The sequence below is a fragment of the Octopus sinensis genome, linkage group LG3 (genome assembly GCF_006345805.1).
Source record: "Octopus sinensis linkage group LG3, ASM634580v1, whole genome shotgun sequence".
Taxonomy (NCBI): domain Eukaryota; kingdom Metazoa; phylum Mollusca; class Cephalopoda; order Octopoda; family Octopodidae; genus Octopus; species Octopus sinensis.
Genome location: NC_042999.1, coordinates 159,871,075 through 159,892,009, shown reverse-complemented (window position 1 = coordinate 159,892,009; position 20,935 = coordinate 159,871,075). Strand labels below are relative to the sequence as shown.

Below are 20,935 nucleotides of genomic sequence, written 5' to 3'. Positions count from 1 at the left end.
TTTGTTGACTTCCTCAGTCTAGTTACCAATACAGAATGATTCAGAAACCCTATTGAAATTGAAATTATCACGAGTTGTACTTTAGACCTGTGTAGACAGAGAGACTTATGCTTCTGAACATTGGTAAAAATTAATGAATATAGCCTTGCTGATAATTAATCATAAGCTAATTACTTTCATCTCAACTAAACTCATCATATATTCATAAACATAAAAAGACTGTCATTGTTAAGCATTCAGTCAGTTAATCACATCATATACAGGTACTTTACTTTATTGCTCGACAATTCTATGTCAGTGATATCTGTCAATTGAATTTGCTTGTTTTTGGGGGAAGATTGGAGTTTAATCTCCAAGCTTTTCCCATAAATTAGTGCTGTTTCGTACAGATTGTTACAGCTATAAAATATTAGATTTTCCAAATTGTAATTATGCCTACTTGAGATTGCACGGCTTGAAACCAACAAAGGGAATTAGAAGAGGCTTTCATCATTTTTGGTTTAGACAGCATCTGTACAATTTGTTTTGCATGATTTAGTATAGAACAATCCCATAACTGCTATATAGTTCCTTAGCAAATAATTGGCACTGTTAAAAAAAATCGAGTAAACCCACCTAATGTTATAGAGCTCTTATTCTCACTGGTCAAATCAGCTTTTAGCATTAAGAATGTTTCCTGTCAATGTTAAATGACTTCAAGTTGTTCTTTGTGGTAATCTAGTTAATGCCTTTTTCATTGTTATTTTTTTTATCATTTTCCATATTAAATATTTTTTTAATCCTGTATGTGAGTGTGTGGCGTGTATTCTTTCTTCCATATTTTATTAAATAAGCTTTACTAAAATAATATTTTGATATTTTTTTGTTTTCCTCTTCCATGTTTTCCCTTCTACAGAGCGCTCCCATTCTGAAGACGAATACGACTACAGGTGGAAACGATGTTAGTACGGCAAGAAGCTCTTAGTACTCACATGCGTGTCAGCGGATGTGCTCCGCATCATTTCTTTTCCCTTGACCTTTGCATGCTTTTTATTGTTCTACTTGACACTCCTCCCACTACCACTTTATTTTGTACTTTATCTTCTTCACTGAATCCACTTTATATTTCACACTGCACTTCCATGTTGTCGTTGGTTTTCAATGTAGCTTCTAGTTTCTATATTTTTTCTGGATTTGAAGCACTTCACTTGTGTAGAAATTTTGAATTATGTAAACTAAATTCTGTGGCATAAGTCTTTGCTACTATTTTTAATTATCTTTTCACCTGATAAGTTTATTTTCAAAAGTAAATTGGTCTTCAAAGTTAGCCTTCTTCCTTAACAAATACTTAAACATGATTGTTCAACATGTGGAGTGAAAAGCCTTATTATATTTTATTTATTACATATTGTTAAACTGTAAATATTAACTATTATTGCTAATTATAACTATAATATGAGTAACTGCTCAACTCCTGTAGCTGATGCTTTGTCATCACTGGCTGTGTTTAAGTAGATTTTTTTTCACTAATTACTGATCACTCGGAGAAAGATTTATTGACTTATAATTGATTTTGTCAGCGAATATTAAAAAAATAAATAAAATTAAATGGTTAGATAAGAAAACCAAAAAATCCCCTAAAACTTAGCATAAGACACATGACTTTTCATTAATATGTTGGTGCATGGTTTAAACCTTGTGCAAATAGCATGAAATCAATTCTGCATGTATTTGTGTTTTGTGTGTAGGTGTGCAATTTTATTAACTTTGTCTATGATATAGCTAATGAGTACATCACATTAGCAGTTGAATGAAATAATGAAGAAAGACTACAATATTAGTAATTTAGTTTATTGTTGTTGTAATGTATTTCTGAATTACGCTGCTTTAGCATATTGACTTCCTTTTCACTCATTCTCTTTTGAAAATTGTTTATTTTCTAAAAGATTTTTTATTTTGTCTATTAAAACAATGAAAGAGTCCTAATGATTCACTTCTAGAAACAAAAGAACAATTTTATATTTATGACTAGCAATATCGCCTGGCGTTGCTCGGGTTTGTAAGGGAAATAACTATATAAGCATTTTTAGAGATGTAAAGTATAATAGCCATCTCAATATGGCTAACCACAAAGGGCGGTGGTGTTACTGTAGCTTTTTACGTTCTGAGATTTAATAATAAATTTTTAGAGAGTTACTTCTCTTATATATGCCAAAAATGCATTAAAAATGATAAAATTGATGGTAAATTTTTTTTTAAATCGTAGACTCATCGTAGATGCGCGCTAATACCCAGAAGGGCTCGATATGAATCACGACTATAAGATACCCGGTTTTGGTTAAACTGCACCGTAAAATGTGGGAGTAGTTAGGAATCTAAATCGTAGGAGACAGACAGCACACAACCTTACTTTTATATATAAAGATTTTTAGAGAGTTACTTCCCTTATATATGCCAAAAATGCATTAAAAATGTGAAAAATTGATGGTAAATTATTTTTTAAATCGTAGACTCATCGTAGATGCGCGCTAATACCCAGAAGGGCTCGATATGAATCACGACTATAAGATACCCGGTTTTGGTTAAACTGCACCACAAAATGTGGGAGTAGTTAGGAATCTAAATCGTAGGAGACAGACAGCACACAACCTCACTTTTATATATAAAGATTATCAATTCTAGAATAAGTTTTATCCTGTTTTTTTTTTTCTCTTTAAATTGAACAGTTTTGGCATTCACACTACTCTGGCGAATGCAATGCTCATTCACATTGTTGTGAATTAATCTCATAGCTCTGAGATTTCGATGACGTGATTATTTTTAGAATGACATTGTAGGGTAGGTGCGTGAGGCTGGATCTGGCTTGTTTGAACATAAAACAGGTAGAACATTTTGACCAAATATGGCTTTGGCACGTAAAAAGCACCATCCGATCGTGGCCGTTGCCAGCCTCGCCTGGCCCCCGTGCCGGTGGCACGTAAAAAGCACCATCCGTCCATGGCTGTTTGCCAGCTCCGTCTGGCACCTGTGCGGGTGGCACGTAAAAAGCACCCACTACACTCACGGAGTGGTTGGCGCTAGGAAGGGCATCCAGCTGTAGAAACACTGCCAGATCAGACTGGGCCTGATGAAGCCTTCTGGCTTCCCAGACCCCAGTTGAACTGTCCAACCCATGCTGGCATGGAAAGCGGACGCTAAATGATGATGATGATGATGGCTGGTTTAAATACTAAATGGTCAAGATCAAATTCCTTCCAATGTTGTGCATACAAAGAGAAAATAGTCACAGATTTTAAATGTCAGACTTCATTATATTAAAGTTTGATTTTTTGTTAGAAAAAGTTTGCTCTAATGCAATTGATTTTTGTTAATGAAGCGTAACTTAAATAGGATGCTGCAGAATTCCCTTCTATGAGGTATTGTTTGATGGTAAAGCAATAAGATAAATATCCCAGTCTTGTGTTACAAAAAAAAAAAAAAAAAAACTACAAAAGGGAAAATTCCTTTTATCAACAACATATGATTTTAGTATGTTAAAAATATTTCTTTTGCATGTGAGCAAAAATGTGATTTGCAGCATGATGCTTAAAAGATTTTATGGATGTTTTAAGTGGGTTCTGATGCATTGCAGCAATCAGGATTCTGAATTAATAGTAACTTGCTGATTTGACATAAATGAAGACCTGCTGTTTGGAAATGTGTTACCAGCCTAAAAACACATTGTTGTGAAGTAACATATATATTTCCAAAAGGTTTAATGTCATTTATCAATTGTATGCAAATGCATCCAACAGAATTTATTTATGCCTTGTCTTTTTTTGTTCATTATGTTCCAAATCCAAATCTCACTGAGGTTAACTTTGCTTTTCATCCCTCCAGGGTTGATGAAATGAAGAATCAGTAGATGGCATTGACTAAACCCCTTGTCTCGAAGCTTCCACTTGCGTCCAAAGCAACACTATTATTATTATTACTATTATCATTATTATTATTATTATTATTATTATTGAGTGAGAGAGCAGTGCATGCCATCAAAGTGACACTGGGGTACAAATATATGAAGCCCAGTATATCCATCATGACTCCCCGTCTGATAAGGGTACACCAGGCACATGCATCACAACCATATGTGCGCGACCTGGTGATCTCATATCAAGATTAGCAGCACATGACTTCGCAGGTGGGGCCCAGTTAGAATTTTCTTCTGGTCGAGTAGCCCATTCCGCTCAAAAGGTCCCTGAATAAGGATTGTTTAAGGATGTTGAACGAACCACCCATGTTTCCAGAAGGAAATTATTCAAACCCTCAAGAGTTCGTTTCAACACACGGCTATGATGCTCCCTCACTATTATTATTATTATTATTATTGAGTGAGAGAGCAGTGCATGCCATCAAAGTGACACTAGGGTACAAATATACGAAGCCCAGTATACCCATCATGACTACCCGTCTGATAAGGGTACACTACGCACATGCATCACAACCATATGTGCGCGACATGGTGATCTCATATCAAGATTAGCAGCACATGACTTTGCAGGTGGGGCCCAGTTAGAATTTTCTTCTGGTCGAGTAACCCATTCTGCTCAAAAGGTCCCTGAATAAGGATTGTTTAAGGATGAAACACCCATGTTTCCAGAAGTGAATTATTCAAACCCCAAAGAATCCCTCTCAACACATGGCTATGATGCTCCCTCACTACTTCCGTTTGTGAGCAGAGATGCATATATCGTCAGCCACTAAGGGACATGCTCAACTGGTTAAGGTCAAACAACTGACAAGCAAATCTGTGGTATTGAGCAGAATATTTGCTGTAGCCCATCTTTTATACCAAGACAATGTACATGATGACACTTCCAATCAGTTAAGATCAGAAGCCATGAGTTATTATTATTATTATTATTATTATTATTATTATTATTATTATTATCATCATTAAGGTATTGAGCTGGCAGAGTCATTAGCATGCTGGACAAAATGCTTACCTGCATTTTGTCTGCTGCTACATTCTTCATTCAAATTCCACTGAGATTGGTTTTTGTCTTTCATCTTTTTGGGGATGAATAAATTAAGTACCAGTGAAATACAGGCTGTTCTTATCAACTAGTCCTCTCCCCACCAAATTTCAGGCCTCGTGCCTTTAGTAGAACCGAGGTAAACTTTGTCCTTCATTCTTTTGGGTTCAATAAATTAAGTGCCTGTGAAATACTGGGGTCAGCGTAATTGACTGCTCCCCCCCAAAAAATTTCAGGCCTTGTGCCTTTAGTACAAAGGTTTATTATTATTAAGGCAGCAAGATGGCAGAAGCATTAGCATGCTGGGCAAAATGCTTAGTGGCATTTCTCCTGTCTTTGTGTTCTGAGTTCAATTTTTGCTGAGGCCAACTTTGCCTTCCATCCTTTTGGGATTGATAAAATAAATACCTATTTCTTTATTACCCACAAGGGGCTAAACACAGAGGGGACAAACAAGGACAGACATAGGTATTAAGTCGATTACATCGACCCCACTGCGTAACTGGTACTTAATTTATCGACCCCGAAAGGATGAAAGGCAAAGTCGACCTCAGCAAAAATTGAACTCTCAACGTAACGCAAACGAAATACCGCTAAGCATTTCGCCCGGCGTGCTAACGTTTCTGCCAGCTCGCCGCCTTGATAAAATAAATACCATTTGAGCACTGAAGTCAGTCTGATTAACTTATCCACTCCCTTGAAATTGTCAGCCTTGTGCCAAAATTTGGAACCAATATTATTATTAGGTGGCAAGCTGGTAGAATTGTTAGAGAATCAGAAAAATTGCTTTGCAGTGTCCCTTTTGGCTTTATCTTGCAAGTTCAAAACTTGCCAATGTCAGTTTTGAATTTTATCTCACTAGGGTCAATAAAATAAAGTACCAGTCAAATACTGGGGTTGGTGTAACTGAATAACTACGTCCCCTTAAAAAATGGTGTCATGCCAAAATTTGAAGCAAAAATGGTAAACTGTCAGAATCATTAATGCATTGGACAAAATGCTTCGCAGCATTTCTTCTGGCCCTTTATGTCCTGAGTTCAAATATTGTTGAGGTCACTTTTGCCATTCATGCTTTTGGTATTGATAAAATAAAAGTAGTGAGTCAAATACTGGGGTTGATGTAAACTGAGTACTTCTAAACCTCAGCTTGGCGTATGATGTCTGAAATGCTATCAGGTACTTGTAGTCCTGTAAGACAATATGACTGGTGGAACTGCTACATTAGCTTTCTCTAGAAGACTGTTAGAGCAATGATTTTCTTGGGGAAACTTAGCATCACTGTTAATCTACTGGTTGGTTTGTTCCTGGTGTCTCTTTCAGCCAGGAGACTATGGATAACACCCAGTAATTCCTGGCCTTACAATGCTACTGAGATGGAAGCATTTACAGTTCGAGATAAAGTTCAGATACAGCAGAGCTGATCTGAGATTCATGTAATTGTAATGAAACCATCAACTTATTAGCAGTGTACAAACACTGCTAATAAGTTTATTCTCACCATATGTCTGTAGGAAGAGGAATATAATTAGGAGCCAGAACAATCTTAGACCTGTGAGCATTCCTTGCTTTGCCCAAGGTGGTCATCTTCCCCCCATTGTGGACCTTTTCTTTGTTGATGTTGTTATTTCTACTGTTTCCTTTGTAACCTTCCTCCCACTATTTTGCATTGCATTCTTGCACTGTTCCCTGTTCCTTGGCTTTTATCAGTTTTTTTTGTTATTTCCTATGTCTGTTGTTCTGTTTGTTTGTCAGTTTTAAGTTTTTCTTTTTTTTTATCTTATATTTCAAGTTGCACTCAGTTATAGATGCTTTAGATTGTAAACTGGTTTCATGTATTTCTAAGCATTTTTATTTTTCTATATCTATATTTTTATGGAATATGTTTCATTTGTAATATTTACTTCTTGATCATTTTATCTCTATCAACTGCATCACCACCACTTTATCATCATCATCATCATCATCATCATCATCATCTTCATCATCATCATCATCATCATCATCATCATCATCATCTTCATCATCATCTTCATCATCATCTTCATCTTCATCACCATCATCATCATCATTATCATCAGAAGCAGCAACAGACATCTATCATCAGAATTAATTTTTCTTTCTTAACCTTATGCTAAGTGCTAAAAAATAATGTTTTTGTGAGTTGCATGATTGTTTGTTGTATTTTTTGTATTTTTTTGTAGCCATGACACTTCTGTTTCCTTTAGCATCATTTTATTCAAGTTACTACACAAATAAGTATCGTATATTCATTAACATTCATAAATTCTATATTTTCATTTGATGTATTTGCACTTCAATCTTTCCTCATTCTTTCTTACATACCATTTTCCCATCAAAGCTGAATAAATTCAATATATTTTTCCATTTGATATACTCCTGATCAGTTAATATCCTTCCCTTGTATTTCATTTCTATCCTTGAGATATAATTGAAGGGATAATGACTCTATTTCTTCACCTAAAATGGTAAATTGTTTTATTTTTATTTTTGTTTTCTAGTGGAAATTATATATTAATAGAAGTTTCTATAACTAAAGTGATTCACATATAATTTATTCTATCTAATTCAGTGCCTCAATTTTGTGAGTTCAAATACTGATAGACTTTTCTGTCAGAGAACTGTGATGTTCATCTAAATAGTAACTGGCATTGCTGAGATATAAAAAAAAAGATTCTTTTTAATATATATATATGATATATATGATATAAAAAGGCGGCAAGCTGGCAGAAACGTTAGCGCGCCGGGCGAAATGCTTAGCGGTATTTCGTCTGTCGTTACGTTGTGAGTTCAAATTCTGCCGAGGTCGACTTTGTCTTTCATCCTTTCGGGGTCGATAAATAAAGTACCAGTTTCGCACTGGGGTCGATGTAATCGACTTAGTCCCTAATTTGTCCCCTCTATGTTTAGCCCTTTGTGGGTAGTAAAGAAATATATATATATATATATGATATCTACAGGGTATTGAAGATTGTCCAGATACTAAGTTGCTGGATTTCATGCATTATACTATAACTCTGAGTTCACATTCCAGTATTGTCAATAAAATCAATTCTGGATTTTGTTTTTTTGACTTAGAGAGGAAGCAAGACAGAACTTCTGTAGGAAACCTGCTGGAAAATATTATATGCATGAAAATCCAAACTGCTTTCCTTATAAATAAATAAATCTTTTACTTCATGAAATAAAAATATAATCATTACCATTTTATCATTAATTAAACCTGCATCTCTTGTATTTATATATTGTTGAACAGTTCAAATATGTCATTGTTTAATCAATCAGGACTAGCACTTTGGGCTCTTTCTTGTTATAAATTCTTACCTACAGATATATTTTTCTCAGCATCATGTTCCTTTATCATCACATCCAATTTGACAAGATCTCTTTCTCTCTCTCTCTACCTCCATGCCTTTCTTTTAACTTAATACAACTGGCTCTGTACTTACTTCACTAAATGTATAAAGTTCTTAATCACTTTTGTGTATGTTCTTTCTTCTGTTTCATATCTGTAGTTCACTATATAGATCTCCATTTGCTTAAAAGCCAATTTTGCAAAGAGGTGGCTTATAATATTCCCCGTTGTCACTACACACATGCACGACTGCATGCACACACACACACACACACACACACACTATATGAGTGAGTGTGTAAACAGTTGCTTGATTTATTAGAAACAGCAGTCAAATTTTCCTTAATTCACACCCTATCATCTCACAAAAGGGCATGTTGGATAATGTCCAGCATTCTCTGCTTATTGGAGAGGGATAGGATGATGACAACTGGATTACTTTTTATCATTGCTCAGCTTGAACATAGCTGACTTAGTGCTGAATAACAACAAGAACAATAATCTTTCAGTGATCAAAACTTCCAGTTCACTCTTTGTTCCATTTCTTCCTTTTGTCTGCTTGTCTGTCTCTCTCAAATATTGCTTTACATCTTCATGTAAATGTCTGTATGTATATATGTATGTATATGTGTGTGTCTCCCCCATGCCAGCAGAGAAGGTAGAGGTAAAACGATAGTACAATGATAATGATGATGGATAAGATCAATGAACAGATTTGATAGATTATGCAAGTCTCTTCTATAAAACCCAACAACTTAATGCTAACATTTTAGTGTTAATTCATAACTTATGGCAATATCATTGACTTATATTCTTTCAGTATTTATTTGTATATCATTTATGTCAATATTTCTCCAGTACCACTTGTGTGGGCCTCTTTAACCCTTTTGTTACTGTATTTCTTTTGAGATGTTCTGTGTTTCTTTCAATTACTTTAAATACAACAAAGAATTTAGTAAATTAACTTAGTTATCATTAAGCTAGTGTTAGGAACATAAATTGTGACTAAGGCTTGGTGGAAGATTTTAATTCAAAACTTATGAAAACAAGACGTTTGTACTACAGAGCCAGAGCCGGTTTCAGCCGGGTTAGTAACAAAAGGGTTAATTATTGCCTTAACCCTTACCCGATTCATTACATCCTATTGGCAACATCATGTCATCACCGTACTAACTCCACTCTTACTGTTATCTCAGCATTGCCGAGAGTATATATACTGTTGGTTGGATTCTGAGTTGAAAAGTCTTTATTTGATTATGCTTTATTACTAGCATGTTAACACTTTAGCATTTACACCAACCAGATCCAGCCTCTCACACCTATCCTACAATGTCATTTTAGAAATAATGAATTGTATCATTGAAAGTTTGAAGTTGTATGATAATACATGATTAATTCAAAACAATGTGAATAATGGGGATGGAAGCACTCTGTCGGTTACGGCGATGAGGGTTCCGGTTGATCCGATTAATGGAACAGCCTGCTCGTGAAATTAACGTGTAAGTGGCTGAGCACTCCACAGACACGTGTACCCTTAACGTAGTTCTCGGGGGTATTCAGCGTGACACAGAGAGTGACAAGGCCGGCCCTTTGAAATACAGGTACAACAGAAACAGGAAGTAAGAGTGAGAGAAAGAGTGGTGAAAGAGTACAGCAGGGATCACCACCATACCCTGCCGGAGCCTCGTGGAGCTTTAGGTGTTTTCGCTCAATAAACACTCACAACACCCAGTCTGGGAATCGAAACCGCGATCCTACGACTGTGAGTCCGCTGCCCTAACCACTGGGCCATTGCGCCTCCACATGTGTGAATAAGCATCACATTTGACTGAGTATGCTAAAAGGTAAACCATCTGTCTGAAAGACTCAGCTTTAAATTAACTGATAATTAGTGATTAGTATAGGAATGACAGTAGCCAAATCCTCTTGCTGATCAGCCTGGAATTTACAGTTGCCAAATCCTTTGTTCGGAAGGCATCACCTGCCACACCATTATCGTTGTTTCCACATATTACAATCATAACACTCCTATTATTATCACCACTATCAATGCCATTGTTGGTCCACTGCTGACACCACCACCACCACCACCACCATCACTGCTATCATTACCATCACTGTGAGAAACCTCTATGCAGTTGTTCGATTTGCTAGAAATAGCAGCCGTATTTCTGTCAGATCACACCTTTGCCATTCTGAAAAAAAGGGATGCAGGGTAGTGAAGGCTGGTATACCTTTGATTATTGGTTTGTTCAGAGCTAACCTGTAGCTAAACCCTCTATCAACCACATCGTCATCATCATCATCATCATCATCAACTCCACCACCTCTGTAACATCACCAGCTCTTTTTACTCTACTGTTTCTCCTACAGTTCCATGAATATTATATTACCTTCACTAATTTTATAAACTTTTCTTTTTGTTGTCCAGTTTGCTTTTTTGCATAAACTCTTTTTGTGACTGCCAGGAATGCACTTTGATGTTTCGTTTACTGTCGAAAGCTTGCACATTTGTTTGGTTTTCTCTTATTTCTGTTTTTTTTTTCTTCTTCTTCTTCTCAATGTTAATTTTTATTATGCTGTTATTTTATTTCCATTTATTTTTGGCAATGAATCTGTTTATTCTGTAAGGCTGAGAAGATTGGTTTAAAAAAACACTTTTCACTTGGATAACTATCACCACCAAAACTAATTCTGCTGAAAAGATATTTAGTTCTTTTAGTCAGCATCTATGGATTTTTCTGTCTCTTCGTGTACTGATATTAGGTTCACCATTTTTACAGCTACTATTGGAGACTAGGTGCATTGTTAGAAGTAAAAGTGACAAGTTGAAACCTGATTTAATAATATGTATATATGTTGGAATAGAGACGAAGGAGATCAAATCTTTGTGTGGAACAAAGTAACATGAAAGATGAAATTAATTGTTTGGAAATTTTACATTTATTCTTATTTATTTCACTGTAAGCTTACAATTGTGAAGGCGCATGGCTCTGTGGTTAGAGCGTCGAGCTTACGATCGTGAGGTTGTGAGCTTGAATCCCGGACCGGGCTGTGTGTTGTGTTCTTGAGCAAGGCACTTTATTTCATGTTGCTTTATTTCAGTTCACTCAGCTGTAGAAATGAGTTGCGACATCACTGGTGCCAAGCTGAATCGACCTTTGTCTTTCCCTTGGATAACACTGGTGGCGTGGAGAGGGGAGGCTGGTATGCATGGGCGACTGCTGGTCTTCCATAAACAACCTCGCCCGGACTTGTGTCTAGGAGGGTAACTTTCTAGGTGCAATCCCATGGTCTGTGTCGTGACCGAAGGGGGTCTCCGAAGCTTAAAATAAATAGTTCATTATTATAATGAATTATTGATCTATTGATTTTAAGTAAAAAGGTTCAAGCCTTCCTTTAGCCATATATTTTACTCCTGGGCAAAATGCATTTCTCTGCTTGCTCTATTTTGTTTGAGTTATCTGATTCAATTTGAATACTTAGTAATAAGTAACAAGGACATACAGTGGTTTAAAAAAGTAGGAGTAAAGAAAAATGGGAGGGGAATGACAGCATTCTATCCTTGCTTGTAAAACAGTAAAGGATTATAAATTGTTTAACTACTCTTATATACACTGTTTACACTTATGTTGTCTGACTATAGTTATGTTGTTCAACTACCCACAGATGTGATAGGGTCTCACTTATGTAAATTAGTTGAATAACTTTGATCAACTGTCATTATTGAAACAGCTGAAGGGAAAAAAAGACAAAACCTCTCTAAGCAACAAGCAAAGGAGGTATAGCCAAACAATATCAACTGATTAGAATTTTTCGATAGGACAGACAATGCAGATTGGAATAGATCCCATCTTGAAAGCTAAACTGTAATTCATCATCATCATCATCATTTAGCATCCGCTTTCCATGCTAGCATGGGTTGGACGGTTCAACGGGGGTCTGTGAAGCCAGAAGGCTTCATCAGGCCCAGTCAGATCTGGCAGTGTTTCTACGGCTGGATGCCCTTCCTAACGCCAACCACTCCGTGAGTGTAGTGGGTGCTTTTTACGTGCCACCCGCACAGGTGCCAGACGGAGCTGGCAAACGGCCACAAATGGATTGTAATGGAAATATTTTGTTCTTGTTAGTAGTAGGAAGTCATGTTTTGATCTCCTTTTAAGATCTGTTGTTCGCATCAGTCAGTTTGAGAGACTAATCTTACTGCTGTTTTTTGTTAGTTTTAGAGGTGATACACTTTTAGAAGATGAGCTTCTTTTCTCTAATAATTCAATTTGATAATCTCAGTTGATTGATTTCCAACTTACTATAATTACATATGTGAAACCTTATTCTATTTGCATTTAGTGTGCAAAACACTTCCTTGGAGTATATTCTCTCTGGTGTAGTCTTTGACTATAGTTTGCCTGTCTTGATTTTTGACTTAATCTGCTGTTGGGTTGCTTTTTTAATGAATTAGAAGCGGAACAGTGTTTGTGACCTTTGTGGACTTTCTAAGACTGGTGTGTTTGATGCAATTGATGTTTAGCTTGAACATTTGAAAGTTAGTGTGTGCAGGCAAAGTTTAGATGTGGAGGGAATTGCAGTTGTGAGAAAAAGGACTGGAAACTATTTAGTTTGAGGTCTGCAGAGTGAGGCACCATGAGAATCATGGGAGGAAGACAGATGTGTGGATTTTGTGGGCCTGAATGGAAATGGTGTGGGGCTTGTCAGATCAGAAGAGCAGATAGTTCTTATTGTAGGGGAGGTAGAGAGCGAAAACGGGACATAAGCAAGCTAGTACTTACAGTGTGTTGGTGAATAACTCATAAATCAATATCACGTCACGTGACCGACCAGACCATCAGATGTTGTTACACATCGCTGGTCACAATGCGTTCGCATCGTTTTAGCCTTCGAAGGACGCCACCTCGCTGGCTAAGCGAGCAGGCCAACAGAAGAAAGAGTGAGAGAAAGAGTGGTGAAAGAGTACAGCAGGGATCACCACCCCCTGCCGGAGCCTCGTGGGGCTTCTAGGTGTTTTCGCTCAATAAACACACACAACGCTCGGTCTGGGAATCGAAACCGCGATCCTCCGACTGCGAGTCCGCTGCCCTAACCACTAGGCCATTGCGCCTCCACATAAATCAATATAGTGGCCTTCATTTGTATGTGGATTTTGTTACTTGTGTATGCAGTAGCAACACTGCCATACATGTAAGCAGTGCTCTAGTGCAGGTCTTGGTCAGCAACTGATTCTGTTGGTCACTTGTAAAGTTAAGGTTTTTTTTTTGTTGGCGCTTATTTTTTGTTTCACACTATTTTGTATAGTCTTGCAACTTATTAAATTTTAAGTAAAGGATCTTGATATTGTCTATGCAGTTGTTAAACATCTGTGTGAAAAATTCTACAGTTTAGTCTGCAAAGAGATGCGAAAGCTGTGACAGTGTTAGAATATTATCCAAAGTATTGAAATAGAAGAAATTACACATGGAGTGTGTTTCATTCATCTAATTTCTACACCAAATTCAATCTTCAGTTATTGCTATTGTCTGAAGAGAAATTCAAATTTAATGGGATTTTCTTGTAAAGACATCATTTCAGGAGAGATGTAAATCATTAGAAGCACGAGACGGATAATCCTAATGTTTTGTTCTCATTTTCGTACAACATGCACTTCAATAATCATAAAATCTTCAAATCTCAAAAATGTTTGCCTCACTGCATTTCTTTTATGCAAACCCCTTATTAGATTTGCATGAGTTATTGTTGAATAAATGTTCTGCATGTAATTAAAATGTGTTATGCTATTATTATTATTTTAACATTTTAATTTTCCTGCATCTGTTATGTCAATAGCATTTGCTAATTTTGTCAGAAATGCATAATTTTCCTGTGATTGAATTCAGTTAACATTGATTTAATAATTCCTGAGTTTAGAATTCTAACTTTTCCTCTTTTTGGTAAAATATTGCATCCTTTTTTTCCCCGCATAATTCTCTTTCTTCCTTATCCCCTAAATATTAAAATCCCAAATCACACACAAAAAAGAAAAAATCCACCCATTATTTACAGATTTACACATTTTGCCACAGCTTTGTAATTTATAAAAAAAAAATCCCACTAATTAGGTTTGGTTTATTCGATGTTTAATTGTTTTTAACGATGTTTAATCAGTTTAGGAGTGTGAATAAATTTCTTGAGTAATCTGTTGAGTGTTAACATTAAAGTCACTCTTGAAATGAAATGTAACTGAAATAATCAGATCTGTTACATTCAATTTAACAAATAATTATATGAAATTTAAATTGTTTAAGAATTGTTATTTCCTCAACTCCATGCATGCGTGAACAATTTTTTTGGTATGTTTTTGTTGTTGGTACTTTTAATTATAACTGTGTGTATCTACTTATAATTTGTATTATTTTGCAACCCTCTTTAATGAATAAACACAAAATTTACATTTGTACCAGTAACAACATTCTGATATAAAAGAAAATCAATATTAATGGTCATGAATATTTGAAAATTATGTTTTTATAAACAATTGAATAATACATTTGAAATTTTTAAACTTTTTTAAAATATTAGTGTAATACATTTTTATGAATACATATGTTAAAGTTCCTTCTTTTGTTTTTTATTTTCTTAACTGGTAAAAAGGCTAATTGCCAAATGGTTGCCATCACAAAGGTCATTTTGCTCTGAAGTACTTTGAGTGCATGCTTTGGTACAGGTGCTAATGTCGAGATTGTAAAATCTACTCAATATAGAAAACATGTGATTATAAATCTGTATTTGTGTGCAACTGCTTCGATGCATACTTGAATTCTTTGAGTTAAACAACCCATCACTGCATTTTAGGTTGGGAAGGGGATCTACGAATCCAATTCCACAGTTGGTCATCTTGTTACAAGCATTGTATTGTGCATGTGAAGGCATTTATCTCTGCTTGGAACCAGTTTGCTTAACTGACAGAAGCATATTTTATTTCTATTTTATTGTTGAGTCAGTACTTGTAGAAAGCTATTTAGCTCTGAAACAATTGTTCCTAAAAGACCACTTGCACATTTGTGCACAAGTACATGTATATTATGTCCCACATTATGACAACATATTTCGTAGTCTCTGCGGGACTGGCCCGAACAGCGGACCTTGCTGGCTGACATTACTGACTGTGTCACTCCACTATTTATTAGTAGTGGACCAGCCTACTTCTCACCTGGTGGTGGTGATGGGGGGACGTCACAACAATGCATGACTAAAAGAAATATAATACAAATAGGTAAAAAAAAAGCACCCCAAAAAAAAAAAATAAAAACACCAGGCGCATAAACTCTTCATTCTTTTGACTTAGTAAAATAATGGCTAGGGTTTCTGGTATCTCCTTTTGTACATGTCTTTTTTTTTTTTTTCCTTGCTTTTAGATGACCCTGTGAAATCAGAAGACGACCAGATAATCTTGCGAGTAATTGAAGCATACTGCACAAGCGCAAAGACCCGACAAACAGTGAATTCCTGTGAGTATTTTTTCTTCTTCTTTTTTCTCAAAAATGCAGCTTCACTGACAGCTTTTGTATTATAATTTCTTATCTTCAATCTTTTCAGATCCACTTTTAATTGTTGTCATTATGTTGTGCCTCAGTCTGCCATGTTGCTTTTCTCTCTCTTCCTTCATGTACCGAAATCACTGTTGCTTCTATTTACACATCTTCATTTATATCTATTTGTTAAATATTTCTTTCCAGTTTTTTTTTTTTACTGTGAAAACTACCATCTTTGTAGTTTTTTCTCATGGATTTTACTTCTAATTTTTTTTTTGTAGTTGGTGTACTTATTAGTACATATTTTTCACTAAAACTCTGACTATAGCACAGATTGTGTGTGTGTGTGTTTGTTTGTGTGTATGTGTGTATACACAGGATGGATGTCCCCAAAATTTTAAGCCAGATTATGACCCCTTATAAAAATAAATTTTTTTTCCCCTACTATCTTGTATTACATGAGATGGGTTCAGTACTTCTGGAATGTGTGTGTGTGTGTGTGTGTGTATGTATACACAGGATGGATGTCCCCAAAATTTTAAGCCAGATTATGACCCCTTATAAAAATTAATTTTTTTCCCCCTACTATCTTGTATTACATGTGATGTGATGGGTTCAGTACTTCTGGAATGTGTGTGTGTGTGTGTATACACAGGATGGATGTCCTCTGAATTTTAAGCCAGATTATGACCTCTTATAAAAATAAAATTTTTTCCCCCTACTATCTTGTATTACATGTGATGGGTTCAGTACTTCTGGAATGTGTGTTTGTGTGTGTATACACAGGATGGATGTCCCCAAAATTTTAAGCCAGATTATGACACCTTATAAAAATTAAATTTTTCCCCCTACTATCTTGCATTACATGTGATGGGTTCATTACTTCTGAAATGTGTGTGTGTATGTATGTGTGTATGTATACACAGGATGGATGTCCCCAAAATTTTAAGCCAGATTATGACACCTTATAAAAATTAAATTTTTTCCCCTACTATCTTGTATACATTTGAGGGTTCATACTTCTGGAATGTGTGTGTATGTGGTGTGTGTGTGTATACAGATGGATGTCCCCAACATTTTAAGCCAGATTATGACCCCTTGTAAAAATAAATTTTTTTTCCCCTACTATCTTGTATTACATGTGATGGGTTCATACTTCTGGAATGTGTGTGTGTGTATACACAGGATGGATGTCCCCAAAATTTGAAGCCAGATTATGACACCTTATAAAAATTAAATTTTTTCCCCTACTATCTTGTATTACATTTGATGGGTTCATTACTTCTGGAATGTGTGTGTATGTGTGTGTGTGTGTATACACAGGATGGATGTCCCCAAAATTTTAAGCCAGATTATGACACCTTATAAAAATTAAATTTTTCCCCCTACTATCTTGCATTACATGTGATGGGTTCATTACTTCTGGAATGTGTGTGTGTATGTATGTATACGCAGGATGGATGTCCCCAAAATTTTAAGCCAGATTATGAACCCTTATAAAAATAAAAATTTTTCCCCCTACTATCTTGTATTACATTTGATGGGTTCAGTACTTCTGGAATGTGTGTTTGTGTGTGTATACACAGGATGGATGTCCCCAAAATTTGAAGCCAGATTATGACACCTTATAAAAATTAAATTTTTTCCCCTACTATCTTGTATTACATTTGATGGGTTCATTACTTCTGGAATGTATGTGTGTGTGTATACACAGGATGGATGTCCCCAACATTTTAAGCCAGATTATGACCCCTTATAAAAATAAAATTTTTTTCCCCTACTATCTTGTATTACATGTGATGGGTTCAGTACTTCTGGAATGTGTGTGTGTGTATACACAGGATGGATGTCCCCAAAATTTTAAGCCAGATTATGACCCCTTATAAAAATAACTTTTTTTCCCCCTACTATCTTGTATTACATGTGATGGGTTCTGTACTTCTGGAATGTGTGTGTGTATACACAGGATGGATGTCCCCAAAATTTTAAGCCAGATTATGACCCCTTATAAAAATAAAACTTTTTCCCCTACTATCTTGTATTACATGTGATGGGTTCAGTACTTCTGGAATGTGTGTGTGTATGTATGTGTGTGTATATACATGTGCATATATAAATGTTGTGTGTGTGTATCTCATCATTGAACATCCGGCTCCCTATTGGCATTGGCTGGACTGTTTGGAAGGATCTGGTGAGTGAGGAGACTGCCATGCTCCTGTGTCAACTTTGACATAGTTTCTATGGTTGGATGTCTTTTGTAATGCCAACCACTTTACAGAGTATACGAGTGCTTTTTTTCATGGTTCCAGCATGAGTAACTTACTACATGTGAATGGTGTAAAGTGGTTCCTATACTTCATGGAGGATAGAGAGAGAGAAAGTGCAGGAATGGCAGAAAGAATGGTAAAGATGAAGTATTAGGACAGATTCTCATGGTACAAGAATGTGAAAAGAGAGAGAATATGGACAGAGAAGTGAGGATGGGCTGATAGGCCTGCGAAGGTGTAAAGAGATAAGAATAGAAGTGATTGCAGTGAATGGGGGACCTGGAGATGTGGGCCATGGTTGGTCTCAGTTTGGGCAAGGGTGAGAAATATAGGAGCGGGTCAGATCAGGGAGGAGCAATGGTATGATAAAACCATAGATAGATAAGAAATAGGGAGATGATATGAACTGTTGGTGAGTACACAGATGAGCCATCTCTTTACTTTGGTTAAGATGTTGAACAAGAATTAAACTATAACTGAAAATTTCAAAAAATAAAATGGTAATACATTGTATCTTCAAAAGTTCTTGTAAAAATATTACATTGTACCTCAAACGTTCCTACCTAAATACAGTCTTTAGGAAAATGTGAAATATTGAATTTTAGATAGAATAAAGTAAAATATGAATAAAAGGTCGTAAATCATGAATTTTGATTGAAGAAATGGGGCCTCAAAAGAAAAAGGTATATATATATATGTTTGTATATATAATTACATTAAGAATATCAATCCTCTTAAAGAGATGTTACCATCCAAGTTCTATCAAAGGTCAACTAACATGGAATGTAGCCCCTTTCTAACAGTGACAGAAACAGAGGTGAGATTCACTGAGGGCATGGTATAAAGAGATAGCAGAGAGTCTTTCAGAGCCAAAGGTTGTTCAGTGGAAATAAAAGTAGTAATGGATGATGCTGAAACTGCAGGATGAGGGGCAAGGGAAGTGGTTCTAAGCAGAAGGATAACTGGTAGTACGATGCTCTCATGCAATTAAAACAACTGAGAAAATAGAAGCTGTGAAGGAGGGATTGGCATTTTAACCCTTTAGTGTTCGCATTATTCTGCCAAAATTAATTCTTTTTCATCCACCTTGTTTTGAATTCATCATGCATTATCTTGTAGCTTTGAGAGTCTGATGAGGTAATTGTTAATTTTTAAAACGATATTGTAGGGTTGGTGTGAGAGGCTGAATGTGGCCAGTTTGAACATAAAACAGGCAGAATACTTTTGGCCGGATGTGGCCGGTTTAAATGCTAAAGAGTTCTTCTCATTACTAACTTTTAACCTTATTGACAGGACTGCTGTACATGGCTTGGATGGCCCTCATCATCCACTCATCTACTCCTAGCTTCTATAGTGACCAGCAGATTTTAGAGTGAGGGGACCCTGTGTAAGGCTTTCTGCAGGTCAATGAAAGTCAATTACAGCAGTTTACTGTCGTGATCACTCATTTTTGCTTTGAAGGGCATTAAGCTGTAGGAACCTGATCAAAAAATTAATCATTGGAGTGAGGTGTGGTCCTTTGAGCCATAAGATCCTGTCTATGGAAAACGTAACATAAAATGATGATAATTTTTATATGTTGATGCAGGTGTATTTGTGTAGTTAAGCTTCTTTCACAGCCAAGCTCTTAAGGGCTTGACCACACTGCATAGCATATCAGACAAATGTTGACTATAATCTCAGAGGATCTAATGCCTTTATAGTGAAATTTGGAAGAGAGAAACTATAGGGATGTCTATGTGCGTGTGTAATATCTGTTTTTAGCAGTTGAACTAGAAGTAAACAAGTTATGAATAATGTGTAAATATAGGGTAAAAAAAAACATGCTTTGAAGAGCAAAAATTTAAGACTGCCTGTTTCTAATGGTTTTTTTTTTAAACCCAATATTTACATGTTGCTACTGATAGCATTTCCACTTTCAGTTCAAATGTTCAAAATGAATTATTTTACGTTCTCTCAGAGTTTCTAAATTCTTAACAACTTCATATATCTTTACACTTATATTGTGGTTTGGGAAATCTGTATATCCCTGTAATTGGCTAAGTGAACTATATTAGTTAGTATAAATGAGCATGCGCAGAACAGTCTGAGAGGAGTGTCATATGTGCAGTCATAGTGTACAGGTAGTAGGAATTATTGAATAGAGATATCATGGAGTACTTCTTGAAGATACACAGTTGGAGAGTAATAAGAGAATATCAGGAACGTTTGATATTATAACAGTTCAGATATAAGAGTGACAACAAGAAGTCATACATCATATCATATATGTAGATGTATATGTATATAGGTATATGTTTGTGTATATACAAGGTGTGGTGAATGAACTCTCATCTAAATTACACAAAAATGAAAATAACACTGACATCTCATTTTAACAGATATATTTACCAAAATTACGTAAAATATCTTGAAATACTAAAGAGTAAATTTATTTAACAAAATCACCATTGGCCTCCAGACAACTTCGAAATCACCTGTAACTCTTCTGGATGGTTTCCTTGTTTTAGTTAGTGATTACTGTAGCTTCAGACCAACCAAAGCTTTGTGAATGAATTTGATAGATGGAAGCTGAAAGAAACCTGTTGTATGTATGTATGTATATATGTGTGTGCATGTGTGTGTGTGTGTGTCCGACCACTATTTGACAACTGCGGTTGGTGTGTTTATGTACCTGTAACTTAGAGGTTCATCAAAAGAAACTGATACAATATGTACCAGGCTTAAAAAACTGAAGTACTAAGGTTCAAGCTGGTGCACCAGCATGGCTGCAGTCTG

The 20,935-nt window shown here is 35.8% G+C and overlaps 1 protein-coding gene across 21 annotated transcripts in view; it reads left to right on the top strand.

Moving 5' to 3' along the window:
* LOC115209071 (rho guanine nucleotide exchange factor 7) overlaps positions 1 to 20,935 on the top strand; it is a 339,379-nt gene that overhangs the window by 198,034 nt on the left and 120,410 nt on the right. For 18 of the 21 annotated variants that reach the window (XR_004998406.1, XR_004998405.1, XM_029777152.2 and 15 more), the window contains 2 exons: positions 896 to 940; positions 15,774 to 15,866. Coding sequence is in view for 19 of the 21 variants with exons in the window: in XM_029777152.2 (XP_029633012.2) it covers positions 896 to 940; positions 15,774 to 15,866 (138 nt within the window). In the remaining 2 variants the exon portion in view is untranslated. The remainder of the gene's footprint in view (positions 1 to 895; positions 941 to 15,773; positions 15,867 to 20,935) is intronic. The other 3 variants (XM_036501561.1, XM_036501555.1, XM_036501554.1) reach the window with 1 other exon arrangement.